At 42.3% G+C, this 18050-nt stretch overlaps 1 protein-coding gene across 1 annotated transcript in view; it reads left to right on the top strand.

The window, feature by feature from the left end:
* The window catches only part of TGM6 (transglutaminase 6), a 44647-nt gene that overhangs the window by 16394 nt on the left and 10203 nt on the right, over window positions 1-18050 (top strand). The window contains exons 8-12 of the mRNA XM_045508566.2: window positions 3239-3342; window positions 3420-3662; window positions 13155-13496; window positions 17010-17164; window positions 17452-17585. Of these exons, the coding sequence (XP_045364522.2) occupies window positions 3239-3342; window positions 3420-3662; window positions 13155-13496; window positions 17010-17164; window positions 17452-17585 (978 nt within the window). The remainder of the gene's footprint in view (window positions 1-3238; window positions 3343-3419; window positions 3663-13154; window positions 13497-17009; window positions 17165-17451; window positions 17586-18050) is intronic.

Genomic DNA, 18050 nt, shown 5'->3' with positions numbered 1-18050 from the left:
AGTCTGAGCCTGTTCTGGAAGGAGGGAGAGGCACCCCATGGAGGGGGTGGTCCCGGGTAGGGTGACTCCTCTTCTGAGATACAAGGGGTCTTTGGACACATGACACTCAGAGCCCAAGAAGGGGGCTCAAGACATGACAGCCTTGTACCCTCAGTTCTCCCCTGAGGGCCTCTGAGCCCTCCCCAAGACTCCTGCGACTTGGAGGTGGGGGTGGGGTTCCCTCCGCAGAGCTGCCTCTGTATCTGGCTCCCGCTCTCTGCCAGCTGCCTGTGCGACATGCGGCGTCTCAGGTGGGAAACAAGCTCTTTTCTCAGCTCGAACAAAACTCTTCACACAAAGCTTTACAAGATTAATTCTATTTTTTATTTTTGATTGATTGATTGATGGATGGAAGTGTAGTCAATTTACAACGTTGTGTCAGTTTCTGGTGTATAGCACATTGCTTCCATCATACATGAATATATATTCATTTTCATATTCTTTTTCACTGTAAGCTACTACAAGATATCGAATATAGTTCTCTGTGCTATACAGTATAAACTTGTCTATCTAGCAAAATTAATTTTAATTTAATTTTTTAAAGTAGGAGACACAGTCATATGCTTTAATATTCAAAAGGTATGAAATGGGTTACCGCGGTAAGTCTCCCTCCCGCCCATTTCCAGCTTCCCCGTCCTCCTCCCAGATGCAACACTATGTCTAGTTTCTGACATCTCTTTTCAGAGAGAGGCCCTGCGGATACAGAAGCATACATACCTACATACGCTTTTGCCCCACTTAATACTGGCTGCATAATGTAATACTGTTCATCTTGTTCCACATTTAACAATTCCCTACCAGTACATACAAGGTTTCCACATTTTTATAGTGTTTAAAATAGTAATAACATCACGCTAGATGAGCACCTAGTCTACACCAGGTCCAGTTCTGGGTGCTGTGCAAGCAGGCTTCCCTCATTTTATTACTCTTTGTTTTACTGTGCTTCACAGATGCTGACTTTTTCACAAATTACACGTTTGTGGCAGCCCTATGTTGAACAAGTCTCTCAGCACCATTTTTCCAACAGCTTCATTTTTTAGTTAAGGATGTACATTTTTCTTTAAAGACATAATGCTATTGTGTGCTTAACAGACTACAGTATAGCGTAAATACATCTTCCGTATGTACTTGGAAACTAGAAAATCCATATGACTCACTTTATAGCGCTATCTGCTTTATTGTGGTGGTCTGGAACCAAGCCTGCAAGATCTCCAAGGTCTGCCTGTATACTAACTCATGGATCCTCCAAACAACCTTGTGAGTTAGCTAGGATTATTGTCTCTATTTTGCAGATGAGGAAACTGAGGCACAGAGAGGTTAAGTAACTTTTCAAAGGCCAGACACCGAGTGAGCAGAAGAGCAGTTATGAACCAGACCTGCTTTTCAATCATATAGCAAAACCACCATTTATCTAACCACCTCACATGGAGGGACCAAACATCTGTCTTTACAAACAAGGCTTCAGTGAATAACCTTGTCCGAATGTCTGTTCATGCATGTGCAAGTTGTCATGAAAAGCCACCTTCTAAAGAGCAGGGGGAAAGGTTGCATGCAACACAGAAACACAGCTGGCCTGGCATCCCTGTTTCCAGACTGCCCTTTGGCACCCCGCCCAGGGGAGCATGCTCAGGAATCCTTCCCGACAGCTGATCTCCAGCCTTGGACCATCTCTCTGCCCCTCTTCTCCCCTTTCTTTCTCCTCTTTTTGATTCTCTTCACTCCCTCTCCCTGCAGGAGCACCAAAAAAAAAAAAATCACATTCTTCTCCTTTCTTCATGCAGAATGGACAGACACTTCTTTTTGCTACAGGGACCTCTGTCACCATGCAGGTTATCCATGATCTCCCTTTTACCCGCAAATGCTTTTCACAATATTTTCCCAAGTAAAAAGCACTATTATCTCCAAAAGAGGAGTTCGGAGGCCAGCTATACAGATGCCAACCCAGGCAAACAAGGGTTTCTCTCTGCTGCTTCCTTACTGTGTGATCTTGTGCAAATGATATCACTTTTCCTAGTCCCATATTTTCATCTTTAGCATAGGAAAGTTAAAATAAAGCCTAAACTCCCTACCAAGGCCTCCAGAACTCTGCATGATCTGAACCCTACCTACCTCCATGTTTGCTGTAGCCCAGAGATACATACTTTCTGTTCCTTAAACACACTTTTTCTTTTCTCAAGAGCCTTTGCACATGCTGTTCCTTCTGCCTGGAACACTGTTCCCTGCACTATTCCTAAGGCTAATTTCTTCCCTTTAAAGTCTCATCTTAGACATCATTTACCTAGAGTAGGTCTCCAGCAGTTATTCTCTATCCCCAGCCCCTCTCTTCACAGCATTTATTGTTACTTGCATTTTAAAAATGTATCTGGTTACTCAATTTTTGCCTGTTTCCCTATCTGTCTCCTTGGTTAGAATGTAAGCTGCATGAGGACAAAGATCTTCTGTCTTATTTGCAGTTTATTTCTGGACCATGAACATGGTCCAGATACATATATGCACACAAAGACACACACATACATATACATACAGGCAGACCTCGGAGATATTGCAGATTCAGTTCCAGACCACATCAATAAAGTAAATATTGCAATAAAGTGAGTCCCACGAAATTTTTGGATTCCAAGTGCATATAAAAGTTATGTTTACACTATACTGTAGTTCTAGTAAGTATGAAATAGCATTATGTCTAAAAAACAATGCATAAAATTACAGCACAGTACAGTTGTTTAAAAAAATAAAAAATTAAATTAAATTTAGAACAATGTATATACCTTAATTTAAAAATCCTTTATAGCTAAAAAATGCTAACCATCATCTGAGTCTTCAGTGTCATAGTAGTAACACCAAAGATCACTGATCGTGGATCACCATAACAAACATAATAATAATGCAAAAGTCTGAAATATTGCAAGAATTATCAAAAGGTGACACAGACATGTAGTGAGCAAATGCTGTTGGAAAAATGGCACTGATAGACTTGCTCAAGGAAGGGTTGTCACAAACAAAAACACAGTATCTACAAAGGACAGTAAAACAAGGTATGCCTGTACATATATGAATGATATGTGCCCAACAATACAGTTGAATGAATGGTTCACAAGATTCAGCCACAGTGCTCTTGCAGAGCCAGGGGAACGTCCCCTCTCCTGCGCGCCTCTCTGCCCACCGTAGGCCACCCTGCCCCATCCTCTCTCTGCGGCAGGAATTTCCATGTCTGGAATGAGAGCTGGTTTGCCCGGCAGGACCTGGGCCCCTCTTACAATGGCTGGCAGGTCCTGGATGCCACCCCGCAGGAGGAGAGCGAAGGTACGGGCTCAGCTGGGCGGGTCCCAGACCCCCGCTATCCCTGCCCGGAGCTGCTGACGCCCACCCCTCCTGCGCAGGCGTGTTCCGGTGCGGCCCCGCCTCAGTCACCGCCATTCGCGAGGGCGACGTGCACCTGGCCCACGATGGTCCCTTTGTGTTTGCGGAGGTCAACGCGGACTACATCACCTGGCTCTGGAATGAGGATGAGAGCCGCGAGCGTGTGTACTCAGACACTAAGAAGATCGGGAGGTGCATCAGCACCAAGGCGGTGGGCAGCGACTCCCGCGTGGACATCACCAGCCTCTACAAGTATCCGGAAGGTAAGGGCCATGAGGCGGCCTCGGTCAGCCTCCCCAGCGACCCGGCTGCCGCAGAGGGGCAACCGCGGGCCGCCGGGGCCAGACCTTTCCCAGATGATACAGCGATGATAGCCTTGTGCAGCACTGCCTCTGTGCTTTGAGCCCAATGCCTTTATCTTATATGCATAGTTTCCTCCGTTTGCTAAGTAGATTTCCCACGTCTAATAAGAATAATAGCTACATTTCCTTTAACACACATGTTCCAGGTGCTGTGTCATGTGTGCGCACACGTGATAATAATGACTGATCATAGTGATGATAGAAGCAGGTTATTATTTATTGAACACCACGGATACTTAGCACTAGGCCTCCTTCAAAATAATAATGATGGTAGCAGCTCCTGTATATCATCTGCCAAGGCCTATGCCCTGCTCACTCATTTATGGCCACTGGTTTACTGAAAAGCCTCCACTTGTCAGGATGCAAAAACAAAACTCATGTTCTTCTTCTAGGAGCTGCTTCCGGCTCTAGACTTATAAAAGTCGCCCTTTCCCATTGAATAGCAGCAGGTCCCTTAGCAGTGCTGTGATCTGGTCCATACAGGGTCTTTGGGGTCTTTTGTCCTAAGCTTTAAGAGAAATCACCATCCCGTGACGTGATGACGATGCTAGCCATTGCCTTTGCTGAGCCCCGACTGCGGGCTGGCCACGCTCACGTGTTATTTAATTATATTGTGTAACAAATGCTCACCAAGCACCTCCCACAAGCTTGTCAGGTAGATGCCCGTATAACATTTATTTTACGGAGGAGAAAGCAGAAGTGTGGCGAGGGAAGCGGGCTCAGCCGAGGAACGTGGCCAGCGAGTGGCAAGTCCGCCCCCAGAGCCCATATGCTCTTCTGCTGCTATTTAATTATAATATTTTGCTGCCACTATTCAATTATAATATCATCTACTGTTGATTGACTGCCTACTCTGGGGCAAGTGATTTTACATCTAGGTTAATCATAATACTAGCATCTAAATTTCGTTAAGCGTGGCAGTAAGCCATGTCCATGCATTATTTCATTTAGTATTCATCAAAATTCCATCTTACAGATAATCAAGCGGAGACATAGGGAGGTAAAGTAACTTCCCCAAGTTTCCAAAGCCTAGGAGAGCTGGGATTCTAACCAGACGTCTCCTTTCAGACATCACCTCTGCCTCTCCACTCTGCTAGACCGCCCCTCTCTTCCTTGAGGGCTCACAATGTGCCCGGTACCATGCCAGGCTCTTCTGTGTACTCCGGAAATAAAGTGCCTCCTACGTGTCAGGCAGGATTCAGAGGCAGGGGAGAAAGAGAACTCACCATCTCGAGGGCTGACTGTGTAAGGATAGGACAGGTGATCAGCACGGTGTTGGGGAGGCCAGAAGGCTGGAGAAGCACAGAGGAGGTGTCCGTAGCCCAGCCAGAGAGAGGTCAACAAGAGCATCCCATGGAAGGGAATCCTGACGGGAGTAACATTTAGCCAGGAGATGAAGGGTTGGGAAGGCATTCCGGAAGACAGACCCCTATGCATCCTGATTCCAGATTCAGTCTAAGCCATGCTGTTCATCCAAGCCATGGGCATCCCATTCTGTGGATGAGATGACAGGACCTGTCTGCTTGCTCTGTCCACTGAAGCAGGAGACATGACAGAGCACAAATATTCAGAGCCCCTGGGGGCGATGTGCTTTGCTCTCACCCCTGAGTCAGCCTGGATGCTGAGCAACGAGGGAACCAGCCTTCCGAGCAAAAGAAACTGTACGTGCAAAAAGCACACCAGCCATCCTCAGATTCTGGTGGCCTTTCTGCAACAAGCTTCAGGGTAGAGGGGAGGAAGGCAGCCTCCCCGCTGATCTTCAGGCAGAGGAACTAAACATGGAGGCAGGATCTTAGTCAGAAGCTGGTGCCAGGGGCTTGCAGGGGAGCCAGGCTGGCGGTTCAGCCATCTGCCTCTGGGCCTGCATGGTACTGCCTTGGAGCTGCCATAACAAGTGACCATAAATGCAGCAGCTTAAAATATCAGAAATTGATTCTCTCACAGTTCTGGAGGCCAGAAGTCCAAAATAAAGGTGTTAGCAGGTCTGCACACCCTCCAAAGGCTCTAGGGGAGGATCCTTCCTGATTCTTCCAGCCCCTGGAGGTCCCTGGCATTCTTCTGCTTGCAGCTGCCTCACTCTAACATCTGCCTCCATCTCCATGCCACCTTTTCCCTCCATCACCATCTCCTTTCTCTTACAATGACACCAAGCACTGGCTTTAGGGCCCATCCTAAATCCAGGATGATCATATCCCCAGATCCTTAACTGCATCTACGAAGACCCTATTTCCATAGAATGTTGTGTTCACAGGTACCAGCGGTTAGGACTTAGACACATCATTTAGGGGGACACTATTCTGCCCACTGCAGCCTGTGAGGGGAGAAGACTGAGCACCTGCTGATCAGGGCCTGGCCATCTAGGCAGGTAGAGGCCAGCATGTACAGTGGCTGTTGGGTGGGAGCTGAGAGGCTGATCCACAGAGACCTGGTGACCAGCCCCCAGGGATCTCCCCTTCCACCCTCTCTGTCTCCTCCCCTCCCCCCATTACTCTGCCGTCTCTCTCTTCCTCCACCTCTCTGCTGTCCCCCCTCCCTCCCTTCCGTCTTGCATTTAGTGGGTACCCCCAAGTGCCAGGTAGGAGAGTGGACAAGATGAACAGGAAAGCGGACAATCCCAGTACAGCGCGATGATGTCAGCCAGCCAAGGTGCAGAATGGCCAAGGGGACAGCATGGGGGAAGGCACTGCGTGTTCAGGGTACAGCAAGAGTGGAAGGGTCATTAGAGGCTCTTTTGTACCTAAAGGACTTTGCACAGATGCGTTCTCTGCCTGGGAGGTCCTGCTGACTTCACCCCAAGCCTTTGCCTGACCCAGGGTCTCAGGACTCTACTGATTTTCTTCTAAGTACATATCGCAATTTGATATTTGCTTGAATCTTTGTCTCCCCAGCAACTAGACTGTGAGTTCTAGGATGGCTGGAAACCTGACTGTTTTGTCTCCAGCTCCTATTGCAGCATCTACTGCACAGTAGGTGCTCAATACAGAGTCATGGAATGAATGAATGCAGGCTGAGAGCATATAAAGGGCTTTGAATGCATAAGGACTTGAATCTGTACATTGGAGAGCCTTGCTTTATTGATTGTAGGATTGACTTATGTTACAAATACATGACGCACATTTTCACGTTTTTCTGTGTTTATATGTATTTAATGAACATCTACTGTGTGCTAGGCACCCAGAGAGCAAAACATATCTGACCTTTGTCTTAAAGGGGCTAACATTCTAGTGGAGCAGATAAAAATAAAGAAAAAATAAAATCAATAGCACTTCAGATGGTGACAAGTATTCTGGGGGAAAATAAAGCAGAGAAGGAGTTGAGTAACAGATTGGGAGGAGGTGAGCATTTGGCATTTAAAATCAGGTGATCACTAACAGATATCTATAGAAGACCCACCCAAGAGCAGCAGAATAACTATCTTGGCAAGTACAAATAGAACATAATCCAGGATTTGACCATATGTCCATCCATAAAACAGGCTTCAGTAAATTTTTAAAGGATTGAAATCATACAAAGCGTATTCTCTGATCACAGTGGAATAAAGTTAGAAATCAAAATCAAAAGAGAATTTGGAGAATTCACAAAAATATGGAAATTAAGCAATACATACATCTAAATAATCAATGGGCCAAATAAGAAATCACAAATTAAATTAGAAAATACGTTGAGAGGAAAGAAAATGAGAACACAACATGCCAAAATATGTGGGATAAGGTAAAGCAGTACTTAAAAGGAATTTTATAGCTATAAACACCTCTATTAAGGAAGAGGGATCCCAAGTGCAGTAATCTATCCTTCCATTTTAAGAAACTAGAAAAAGAAGAGCAAACGAAACCCAAAGAAAGCAGAAAGAGGAAATACAAAAGATTAGAGTGGAAATAAATGAAAAACAATGGAGAAAATCAACAAAACCAAAAGTTAATTTTTTAAAAAGATCAACAAAATTGACAAATCTTTAGCTAGACTGAGAGAAGACTCAAATTACTAAGATCAGAGAGGACATCACTACTAACCTTACCAAAAAATTATAAAGGGTGTGGCAAAAAAAAATAAATATTAGGTGTTTGTCCCCAGTTATTGGACATAGCTCCTAAAACCCTTGGAATCTCCAAGGGTGATAAGAATGTCTTTTGCATGGTAATGGGATGACTGGTGCCTGGGGGCCCCCAGATAACGCAGGATGGGGTCTGGTTACCAGAAAGACCAAAACATGATTAGAACATTAGAACTTTCCACCTCACCTCCAATCTCTGGGGATGGGAGAGGGACAGGAGATTGAGTTAAATACCAATGGCCAATAATCAGCCTGATTAAAGTCATCTATGTAAAAATGAAGTTAACATCATATTTAATACTAAAAGATTGAATGCTTTCCCCCCTAAGAACAGGAAAAGACAAGGACATCCACCGTTGCCGTTTTGATTCAGCATAGTGATAGAAGTATTAGCCTAGGAAATAAGGCAAGAAAAGAAAAATAGAGATATTTCCACAAATGGTGTTGGGAAAACAGGATATCCACATCTAAAAGAATGAAGTTGGACCCTTACCATACACCACTCATAAAAATTAACTCAAAATGGATCAAAGGCCTAAATGTAAGACCTAAAACAATGAAACTCTTAAAAATAAGCAAGAAAAAATCTCCATGACATTGGATTTGGCAGTGATTTCTTGGATATGATGCCAAAGGCAGCGGTAACAAAAGCAAAACAAGTTGGACTTCATAAAAATTTTAAACTTTTGTGACATTATCAACAGAGTTAAAAAGCAACCTGTAGAATAGGAGGAAATATTTTCAAATTACATATCTGAAAAGAGGTTAATATCCAGAATATATAGAGAACTCCAAACACTCAACAGCAAAAAACAAACAAACAAAAAAAAAAAGGGGCAAAGGGCTTGAACAGACATTTCTCCAAAGAAGGTATACAACTGGCCAAAAAGCACATGAAAAAAATGCTCACATCACTGAGCATTATGGAAACAAAAATGAAAACCACAATGAGATAACACTTCACACCCATTGGGATGGCTACTATCAAAAAAAGAAAGGAAGGAAGGAAGGGAAGGCAGAGAGGGAGGGAGAGAGGGAAGAAGAAAGTACAAAAAGAAAAGAACAAGTGTTGGTGAGAATGTGGAGAAATTAGAACACTTGTGTACTGCTGCTGGGAATTTTTAATGGTGCAGCCGCTGTGGAAAACAGTATGGAAGTTCTTCACAATATTAAAAATATAATTATCAGATGATTCGACAATTTCACTTGTGGATATTTACCCAAAAGAACCGAAAGGAGGGACTTGAAGAGATATTACACCCGTTTCCTTAGCAGCATTATTCACAGTAGCTAAAAAACATGAAAGCAACAGATGAACAGATAAACAAAATGTTGTCTATACATACAACAGAGTATTGTTTAGCTTTAAAAAGGAAGGAAATTCCGACACATGCTACAACATGGATGAAACTTGAAGACACGCTAAACAAAATAAGCCAGTCCCACATGGACAAATACCATGTAACTCCACTTATATGAGGTACCTAAATAGTCAAGTTCACAAAGACAAGAAGTAGAAATGGTGTAGGCCCGTGGTGGGGGAAGACGGAATGGGGAATGTACTGTTTAATGGATACGGAATTTCAGTTTTGCAAGATGAAGAGTTCTGGAAATGGATGGTGGTGAAGATAACACAATAGAAGGAATGCACCTAATACCAGTGAAGTGTACACTTAAAAAGGTTAAGATGGTAAATTTTATGTGATGTGTATTTTACCATGATTTTTAAAAATAAAAATAAAGAAGGAAGAAAAGAAATTTAAAAAGTAAGGGAGGGAGGGAGGAGGGGAAGGGAGGGAAAAAAGAAAAATAAATAGAAGAATTTCCAGATTGGAAAGGAAGAAGTCTAACTATCTCTAGGTGCACATGACATGGACATGATCTTGTATATATAAAATCCTAAGGAATTCACTAAAAGCTATTAGTGCCAATAAATGAGTTAAGCCAAATTTGAGAACACAAGACCAATTTTTAAAAATTAATTGTATTTCAGGACACTAGCAATGTATAATCTGAAAATGAAATTAAGAAAACAAATCCATTTGCAATAACATCAAAAGAATAAAATACTCTGGAATAAATTTAAGGAAAGAAGAGCAAGACTAATACACTGAAAACTACAAAACATGTTGAAAGAAATTAAAGATCTAAATAAATGGAAAGACATCCCATTTTCATGGATTGGAAACGTTATATTTTTAAGAAGGCAATGAGTCAAAACTGATTTACAGATGCCACGGAATCCCTATCAAAGTTCCAGCTGAGTTTTTTCCCCAAAATTGACAAGCTTTTCTGGAAATTGACTTGGAAATGCGAGACACCTCAAATAACCAAAACAATCTTGGAAAAGAAGAACCAAGTCAGAGGGCTCATACTTCCCAAATTTAGAACTTTCTATAAATATACCTTAACCTAGATAGTGTGGTTCTGGCATAAGAATAGACATGTAGATCAATGGAATAGAATCAGGAGTCCAGAAATAAACCCTTAAAATTATGCTCAATTGATTTTAACAAGAGTGCCCAGACAATTCAAGGGGGAAAGAATAAGAATAGTCTTTTCAACAGATGGTGCTGGGATCACTGATGAGCCACATACACAAGAATAAAACTGGCCTCCGACATCACACTATACACAAAAATTAACTCAGATGGATCGTTGACCTATATCAAAGAGCTAAAATTACAAGGTTTTTAGAAGAAAACAGGAGTTAATCTTCAGAGCTTGGGTTAAGCAGAGCCTTTTTAGATATGACACCAAGAGCACAAGTGACAGAAGAAAAAAATGATAAATTCAGTTTCTTTAAAATCAAAAACTTGTGCTTTAAATAATACCATCAGAAAAGTAGAAAGATAGCTACAGAACAGAAATATTTGCAAATCATGTATCCAGTAAGGGACTTATATCCATAATATATAAAACATTCTTATAGTTCAATAATAAAAAGATAAATAGTTCAGTTTTTAAGCAGGCAAACGATCAGAATAGACCTCTCTCCAAGGACAATATACAAATGGACAATAGACCCATGAAAATATGCTTAACATCATTAATCTTTAGGGAAATGCAAATCAAAACCACAACAATGTACCACTTCACAGCCCTGAGAACTGCTATAATCAAAAAGACAGACAGTAAGAGTTGGTGAGATTGTGGAGAAATCAGAACATTCATACACTGCCGGTGGAAATGTAAATGGTGCAAGCATTTTGAAAAACAGTTTGATAGCTCCTCACAATATTAAACACAGAGTTACCATTATAATCCGGCAAATGCATGTCTATGTATACACCCAAAAGGAATGAAAACAAACATCCACCCAGAAACTTGTATGTGAACATTCATAACAACATTATTCACAATAGCTAGAGTGGAAATAATCCGAAAGTCCATCGATGGATAAATAAAATGTAGTCTCTCCATAATATGGAATATTATTCAGCAATAAAAAAGAATCAAGTATTGATGTATATTACAACATGGATGAACCTTAAAAGAATTATAAGTGAAAAATAGTCTGTCACAGAAGACCACACATTGTATGAAATGCCCAGAATAGGCAAGTTAGAAATTAAATTAGCAGCTGCGTAGAGTTAGGGTTGGGGCAGGAGGAATGGAAAATGACTGCTAATGGTACAGAGTTTCTTTGGGGGTGTCAGAAATTGTTCTGAAATTAGGTCGTGGTGATGGGTGCACAACTGTGAATATACAAAAAAAATTGACTTGTATTCTTTAAACAGGTGAGTTGTATGTTATAGAATTAACATATATCTGAATAAAGGTGTTTTAAAAAATTAGGTTTTCAGAGAGGGCCTCCCTGAGAAAAGGACATTAGATTTTTTTGGCAGGGAAATGGAACATTTTCTTAGTAAAAATATATTATGACTACATTATGGAGTAGAGGGAAAAATTCACATACATTTTAATATACATAAATATAACATAATAAATAATAAAACATGACATGTTAAAGAACCTTTAGGTCCACATGGATCCCTTGAAGCCCAGGTCACCCAGCAGTGAGTACTTGGGGAAGGAGCAGTGGGGAGACGACACAGCACAGGCTTCAAGAAGGAAAGTGGAACCATCAGAGTTGGATTTTGGAATGATCGTGGTGGAAAATGGACTGAGGGTGGAGGGTAGGGTGGAGCCCACATTTCCAGGAAGAGCAGGGACATTCTCGAGCATTGTGCTGAGTGCCTTGCCTGTGCGCCTGTTGTCCCCACTTCACAGATGGGAAACTGAGACTTGGAGGGACGAGGTAATGATAATAGTAATAAAAGTCCACAATCATCCGGGGGCAAACTGACCTGATGGTGAGACAGTTTAGATGGTGGTCTGAGGGGAAAAGAATGATGGGAGAAGGGGGCAGATTCCACAGATCAATAAGGATGCTTGGCAGAACTTGCTGACTGATCAGCTGTGGGCGGTAAGGGTGCGGGAAGAGTCAAAGTCACTTCCAGTGTCCGGCTGGTGCACTGGGTGAGTGGTGGAGCCGTGTGCTGAGACGGGGTTGCTGCCAGGCAGAAGCAGCATGTTCGGTTGGATTTGAGACACCTGTGGGACATCCTGGGGGTGGTGGCTGTCCAGCTGTGAATTGGTCTGGAGATCGAAAGAGAGAGAGAGGGGTGTGTGTGCTGGCAACAGGGCAAGTGGGAGATCAGGGGTCCTAAACTCACATGTCTCCAGGAGCCTTGCAGATGGTACCCGTCAGTGCAGCAAGCCGGTGGGAATTACAGGGTGGAGACCATGGAGAGCCAGCAAGTACATGCCTGTCCAGAAAGAGCACCCTTTACTCAATATTGTAAATGAGTGGGAGGGGAACATGATTAAGAACATGGCAACTGGAGCCAAACTGCCTGGGTTCAAACTCCAGCTCCCTTACACATTGCTTTACTTCTCTGTGGTTCCTTATCTGTAAAATGGGAGTAATAATTGTACCATCGTCCTAGAAGGGAAATATATATATACATATAACCTAAAACTCTAGCGCCTGGTGCATAGTAAGTCTGCAGAAGTGTCAGCTATCATTATCATGTGAGGCTTCAGACCCAGCTGTCAGAGAAGCTGCAAATCTATATTGTTCTGTGATATTTTCTGTTTGGAAATTGTTGGCAACTGATTTTAAAAATATTTAAATAGTCCCAGAACCAAACACAATGCATATGGCTGGGGTCTGCATGTGGTTCTTGGGCTGCCAATTTGAGACCTCCAACGTGGAAAATTAAAGTGGGGATGGAGTGGTGGCTTTGCCTAGAGAAGAGGGGAAAGGAGAAAAGATGGCCCTGGGATGAGCGGCAGAAGAAGAGGGTGCCTGCCTCAGGATGCCTGATGCCCTGCAGGGTCCAGGAAGGAGAGGCAGGTGTACAGCAAGGCGGTGAAGAAGCTGTTCAGCATGGAAGTGTCTGGAAGGAGGACCCGGGTCCACAGAGCCAGCGGCTGTGGTCTCTGGCGTGATGACCTCCTGGAGCCTGCCACCAAGCCCTGCATCACCGGCAAGTTCAAGGTGCTGGAGCCGCCCATGCTGGGCCATGACCTGAAGCTGGCCCTGTGCTTGGGCAACCTCACCTCCCGGGCCCAGCAGGTCCAAGTCAACCTGAGCGGTGCCACCATCCTTTACACCCGCAGGCCGGTGGCAGAGATCCTGCACGAATCCCACGCTGTGAAGCTGGAGCCTCAAGAAGGTAAGAACGCCACCGCTGGGTGGGACCTGGTGAGCCCAACCCCTTTCCCAGGAGGATGGGGGGGAGGGGGAAGATGGACTTCCCAGCATCCTACATTCATTACCAGGAAAGAAGGGAATATTTCTAAGCTTTGCTCAGTGCCTTGCCTCTTGCCCCCACTTTACAGATGAGAAAACTGAGGCTCAGAGGAACTGAATAATGAGGAAAGTAGTCCACAGTCATCTAGTGGCAAACCTATAATGGTGAGGTGATCCCGATTAGTATGAATATTTACACACCAAACAAATACCTGCTGGGAGCATTTCATAATATGTAGAGTACACCTTGTGTTACCTTTATAAAATCTAACAAATTCTGGAGTCCATGTGGCTCCAGGTGTTCCATATGAGAGGAATGGGCCAGTAAGAGATGTTTAAGTGCCTGCTTGTGCCAGGCCCTGTCCTGAGAATTCTACAGGCATCAGCCACAACCCCCATGACTGCTTTCAGTCCTCTCCCCTCACCTCCCCTTCTCTCTCTCTTTCTCTCCACATATATTCTGAACTCTAAGAATTCAATTAAAACAAGAAATTATTCCTCTGAACCAGTTTCTGGTAGGTGAGGTTTGTATGTTTTGACAGGGTGTGAAAATATGTGAAGGAGGTATCACACATTTTTTGCTTGTTTGTCACTTATTTTTCACAAAATCTAAATCATAAAATAACACTTCACAAAGAGATATTAATTACCATACACTTCTCCTGGCTTCCTTTCATATTAAAAGTAATATAAATTCATTAAAGATTTAGAGACCACGAGAGAAAGTTCACCTGACTCTGCCACCCACCTACAAATTGTTAACATGTTTTCCTTCCAAATTTTTAAAGCCTGTTGCTTTTTGAAAAATAGTTCTAATTATATCGCACACACTCATTAGTGCCCTGCTCTTTTCACACTACATTGTAATTTAAATATTTTTATAAGCTCTTCATTCACACCATTTTGCAATTAAAAAAAAACACCAAAGTAAGCATCTTGGTGAAAAAAAAATCCCTTTTTTGGTCTAGATTTTTGGACTGTTTTGTTAGAATAGATTCACAAAAATGGAATTACTGAGCCAAATGGTATAGCTATTAAGTATATATAATTTATTAAAATTTATCATTGTTTAAGTTAATAGACTTTTTAGCAGTTTTGGATTCGGAAAAATTGAGCAGAAAGTCCAGAGAGTTCCCATATACCCCCTCACCAACTTCTGTCTTCCCCTATTATTACCGTCGTGCATTAGTGGGGTACTTGCTACAACTGACAAGCTAATACTGGTGCATTGTTATTATTAACTGAAGTCCATAGTCTGCATTAGGGTTCACTCTGTATTGTACATTCTGGGTTTTGACCAACGTATAGTGACATGTATCCACTATTGGAGTATCATATAGTATCGTTTCACGGCCCTGAAATTCCCTGTTCTTTACCTATTTATTTCTCCCTCTCTCTCCTCAAACCCCTGGCAACCACTGATCTTTTTACTGTCACCGTAGTTTTGCCTTTCCCAAAATGTCATATAGTTGAAATCATACAGTAGGTAGCCTTTTCAGATTGACTTCTTTCACTTAGAAATATGTACTTAAGATTCCTCCTTTTTTTATTTTTTTTTTGGTAGCTTAGTAGCTCATTTCTTGTTATCACTGAATATTATTCCTTTATATGGATGTACCAGAGTTGATTGATCCATTCACCTACTGAAGAATATCTTGGTTGCTTCCAAGTTTTGGCAGTTATGAATAAGGCTGCTATAAACATCCATGTGCAGGTTTTGTGTGAACATAAATTTTCAACTTATATGGGTAAATACCGAGAAGCATGAGTGCTAATGGTATAAGAGTATGTTTAGGTTTCTAAGAAACTGCCAAAGGATCTTCCAAAGTGGCTGTAACATTTTACATTCCCACCATCAGTGAATGAGGGTTCCTGCTGCTCCACATCCTCTCCAACGTTTGGTGCTATCAGTAGTTTGGATTTTTGCCACAGTTGTTTTAATTTGAAATTCCTTAATGACGTATGATGCAAGCATCTTTTAACAGGCATCTGTACATCTTTGGTGAGTTGTCTGTGTAGCTCCTTTGCCCATTTTTTAATTGTGTTGTTCATTTTCTGATTGTTGTTGTTGAATTTTTAGAGTTCTTTGTATATTTCGTGAAATAGTCCTTTGTCAGATGTGTCTTTTGCAAATAGTTTCTCCCAGTCTATGGCTTGTCTTCTCATTCTCTTGACAGTCCTTTCACAGAGCAGAAGTTTTTAATTTTAATAAAGTGCAATTTATCCATTTTTTCTTTCATGGATCATGTCTTTGGTGTTGTATCTAAAAAGTCAGTCATCACCATATGCAAGATTATCTAGGTTATTGCCTAGGAGTTTTACAGTTTCACATTCTACATTTAAGCTTATGATCCATTTCGAGTTCATTTTTATAAAAAGTATATAAAGTATGTGTCTAGATTCTTTTTACTTATGTGGATGTCGAGTTGTTCCAGCACCATTTATTGAAAAGACTGTATTTTCTCCATCTTATTTCTTTCTCACAGATTAGTAGACTGAATTTGTGTGGGTGGGTCTATTTCTGGGCTCTGTTTTGTTCTACTGATTTATTTGTCCATTCTTTCACCAATACCACACTGTTTTGATTACTGTCATTTTATAGTAAGTCTTGAAGTTGGGTAGTGTTAATCCTCTGATGTTGTTCTTTTTCTTTGATATTTTATTGGCTGTTTTGGGCCTTTTGCCTCTCCACATAAACTTTAGAATCAATTTGTCAATATTCATTAAATAACTTGCTGGGATTTTGATAGGAGTGCCTTGAATCTGTAGATCAATTTGGGAAAAACTGACGTCTTGACAATATTGAGTCTTCCTATCTATGAACATGGAATATCTCTCCATTAATTTATTTATTCTTTGATTTCTTCCATCAGAGTTTTTTAAGTTTTCCTCATATACGTACATATCTTGTACATATTATGTTAGATTAATCCCTGAGTATTTCATTTTGGTGGTGCTAATATAAATGGTGTTTTTAAATTCAGATTCCACGTATTTATTGCTAGTATATTAAAAAAAAAAGTGATGGAATTTTGTATGTTAATCTTATATCCTGTGACCTTGCTATTGGTAGTAATTGTTATAAGTCGCTCCAGGAGGTTTTTTTGTTATTGATTCTTTCAGATTTTCTATATAGATAATCATGTCATCTGTGAACAAAGACTATCTTATTTCTTCATGGTAGCTGACTGACCCGAATTTGAATCCTGCCTTACCTTGGCTCCTTGATTTACTTGCTGTGTGACGCTGGACAAGAAACTACCCTCTCTGAGCCTTGGGTTTCTTAATCTGAACCGATGATAATAATGACTGTCTGGGATTGGTTGCAAGGACCACAGAGAGTGTTAACTATGAATTGAGCCTTCCCTTCCTCCTTCTGGGTTCCTTTGAAAAAGAACATCAGACTCCCAATCCTCACTTCTGCTTTCCCTTCCAGAGAAAAACATCCCAATTGCAATATCTTACTCTCAATATAAGAAAGACCTGACAGAGGACAAGAAGATCCTATTGGCTGCCATGTGCCTTGTCACCAGAGGAGAGAAGCTCCTGGTGGAGAAGGACATTACTCTGGAGGACTTCATCACCATCAAGGTGACTCCTGTCCAGCATCTGCACTTGTTCCTGGCAGGCCCCCTTTGAGCTGCGGGAGGGCATTGGAGGCTGGGGGTTTGTGCTTTTAACTCTGGCTTCAGCTCTCAAGGGTGGGGAGAAGTGGTGTGGATGCAGGGGGATGGATATAATGATAGATCCCAGTGAGGGGGTGGGTGGACACAGAGAGTAGACAAGGTTAACGCCCCATCCTCTGACCCAGCCAGGATCATGGGTTTCCTCGGAGAATGGGGAGGAGGGGGGATGACTTACGGATATTGCCCCTCCAGGTGCTTGGCCCAGCCGTGGTAGGGGTGGCAGTTACGGTGGAAGTGATGGTGGTCAACCCCCTCTCTGAGAGAGTGGAGAACTGTATGCTGACGGTGGAGGGCAGTGGCCTTCTCCAGGGACAGCTCAGCATCGAGTAAGTGTCAGCCTGAGGGTGGGAGGGCTGCCTTCGTTATAAAATGGGACATAAAGAAGCTGCCAGCAGGGGGAGGAGGGAGAGATTCTCGATCCCCAGGAACCAGCCCACTGCGCAGACACATCAGCGTTTCTTCATTTATTCATGTCTTTCCTTATTTAATCATTAACTTATCCCATCGATCATATAACTCATCCACCTGCTCATTCACATTCATTCATATTTTCTCTCATTTATCCATTTACTTATTCATCCACTACTCTTACTCGTTCACTGTCTACTTCACTCACTCATTCCCTCACTTTTTTATTCATGTTTTCACTCATTCATTCACTTTTTCATTTATCTACTCAAATCAGTTTTTTTTTGGCAGGGGGGCAGATAATTAGGTTTGTTTGTGATGGAGGTACTGGGGATTGAACCCAGGACCTCCTGCGTGCTATGCATGCTCTTTACTGCTGAGCT

The sequence above is a fragment of the Camelus bactrianus genome, chromosome 19 (assembly GCF_048773025.1).
Source record: "Camelus bactrianus isolate YW-2024 breed Bactrian camel chromosome 19, ASM4877302v1, whole genome shotgun sequence".
Taxonomy (NCBI): Eukaryota; Metazoa; Chordata; class Mammalia; order Artiodactyla; family Camelidae; genus Camelus; species Camelus bactrianus.
The sequence above is the reverse complement of the archived record's forward strand: the minus strand, read 5'-3'. Positions and strand labels throughout refer to the sequence as shown.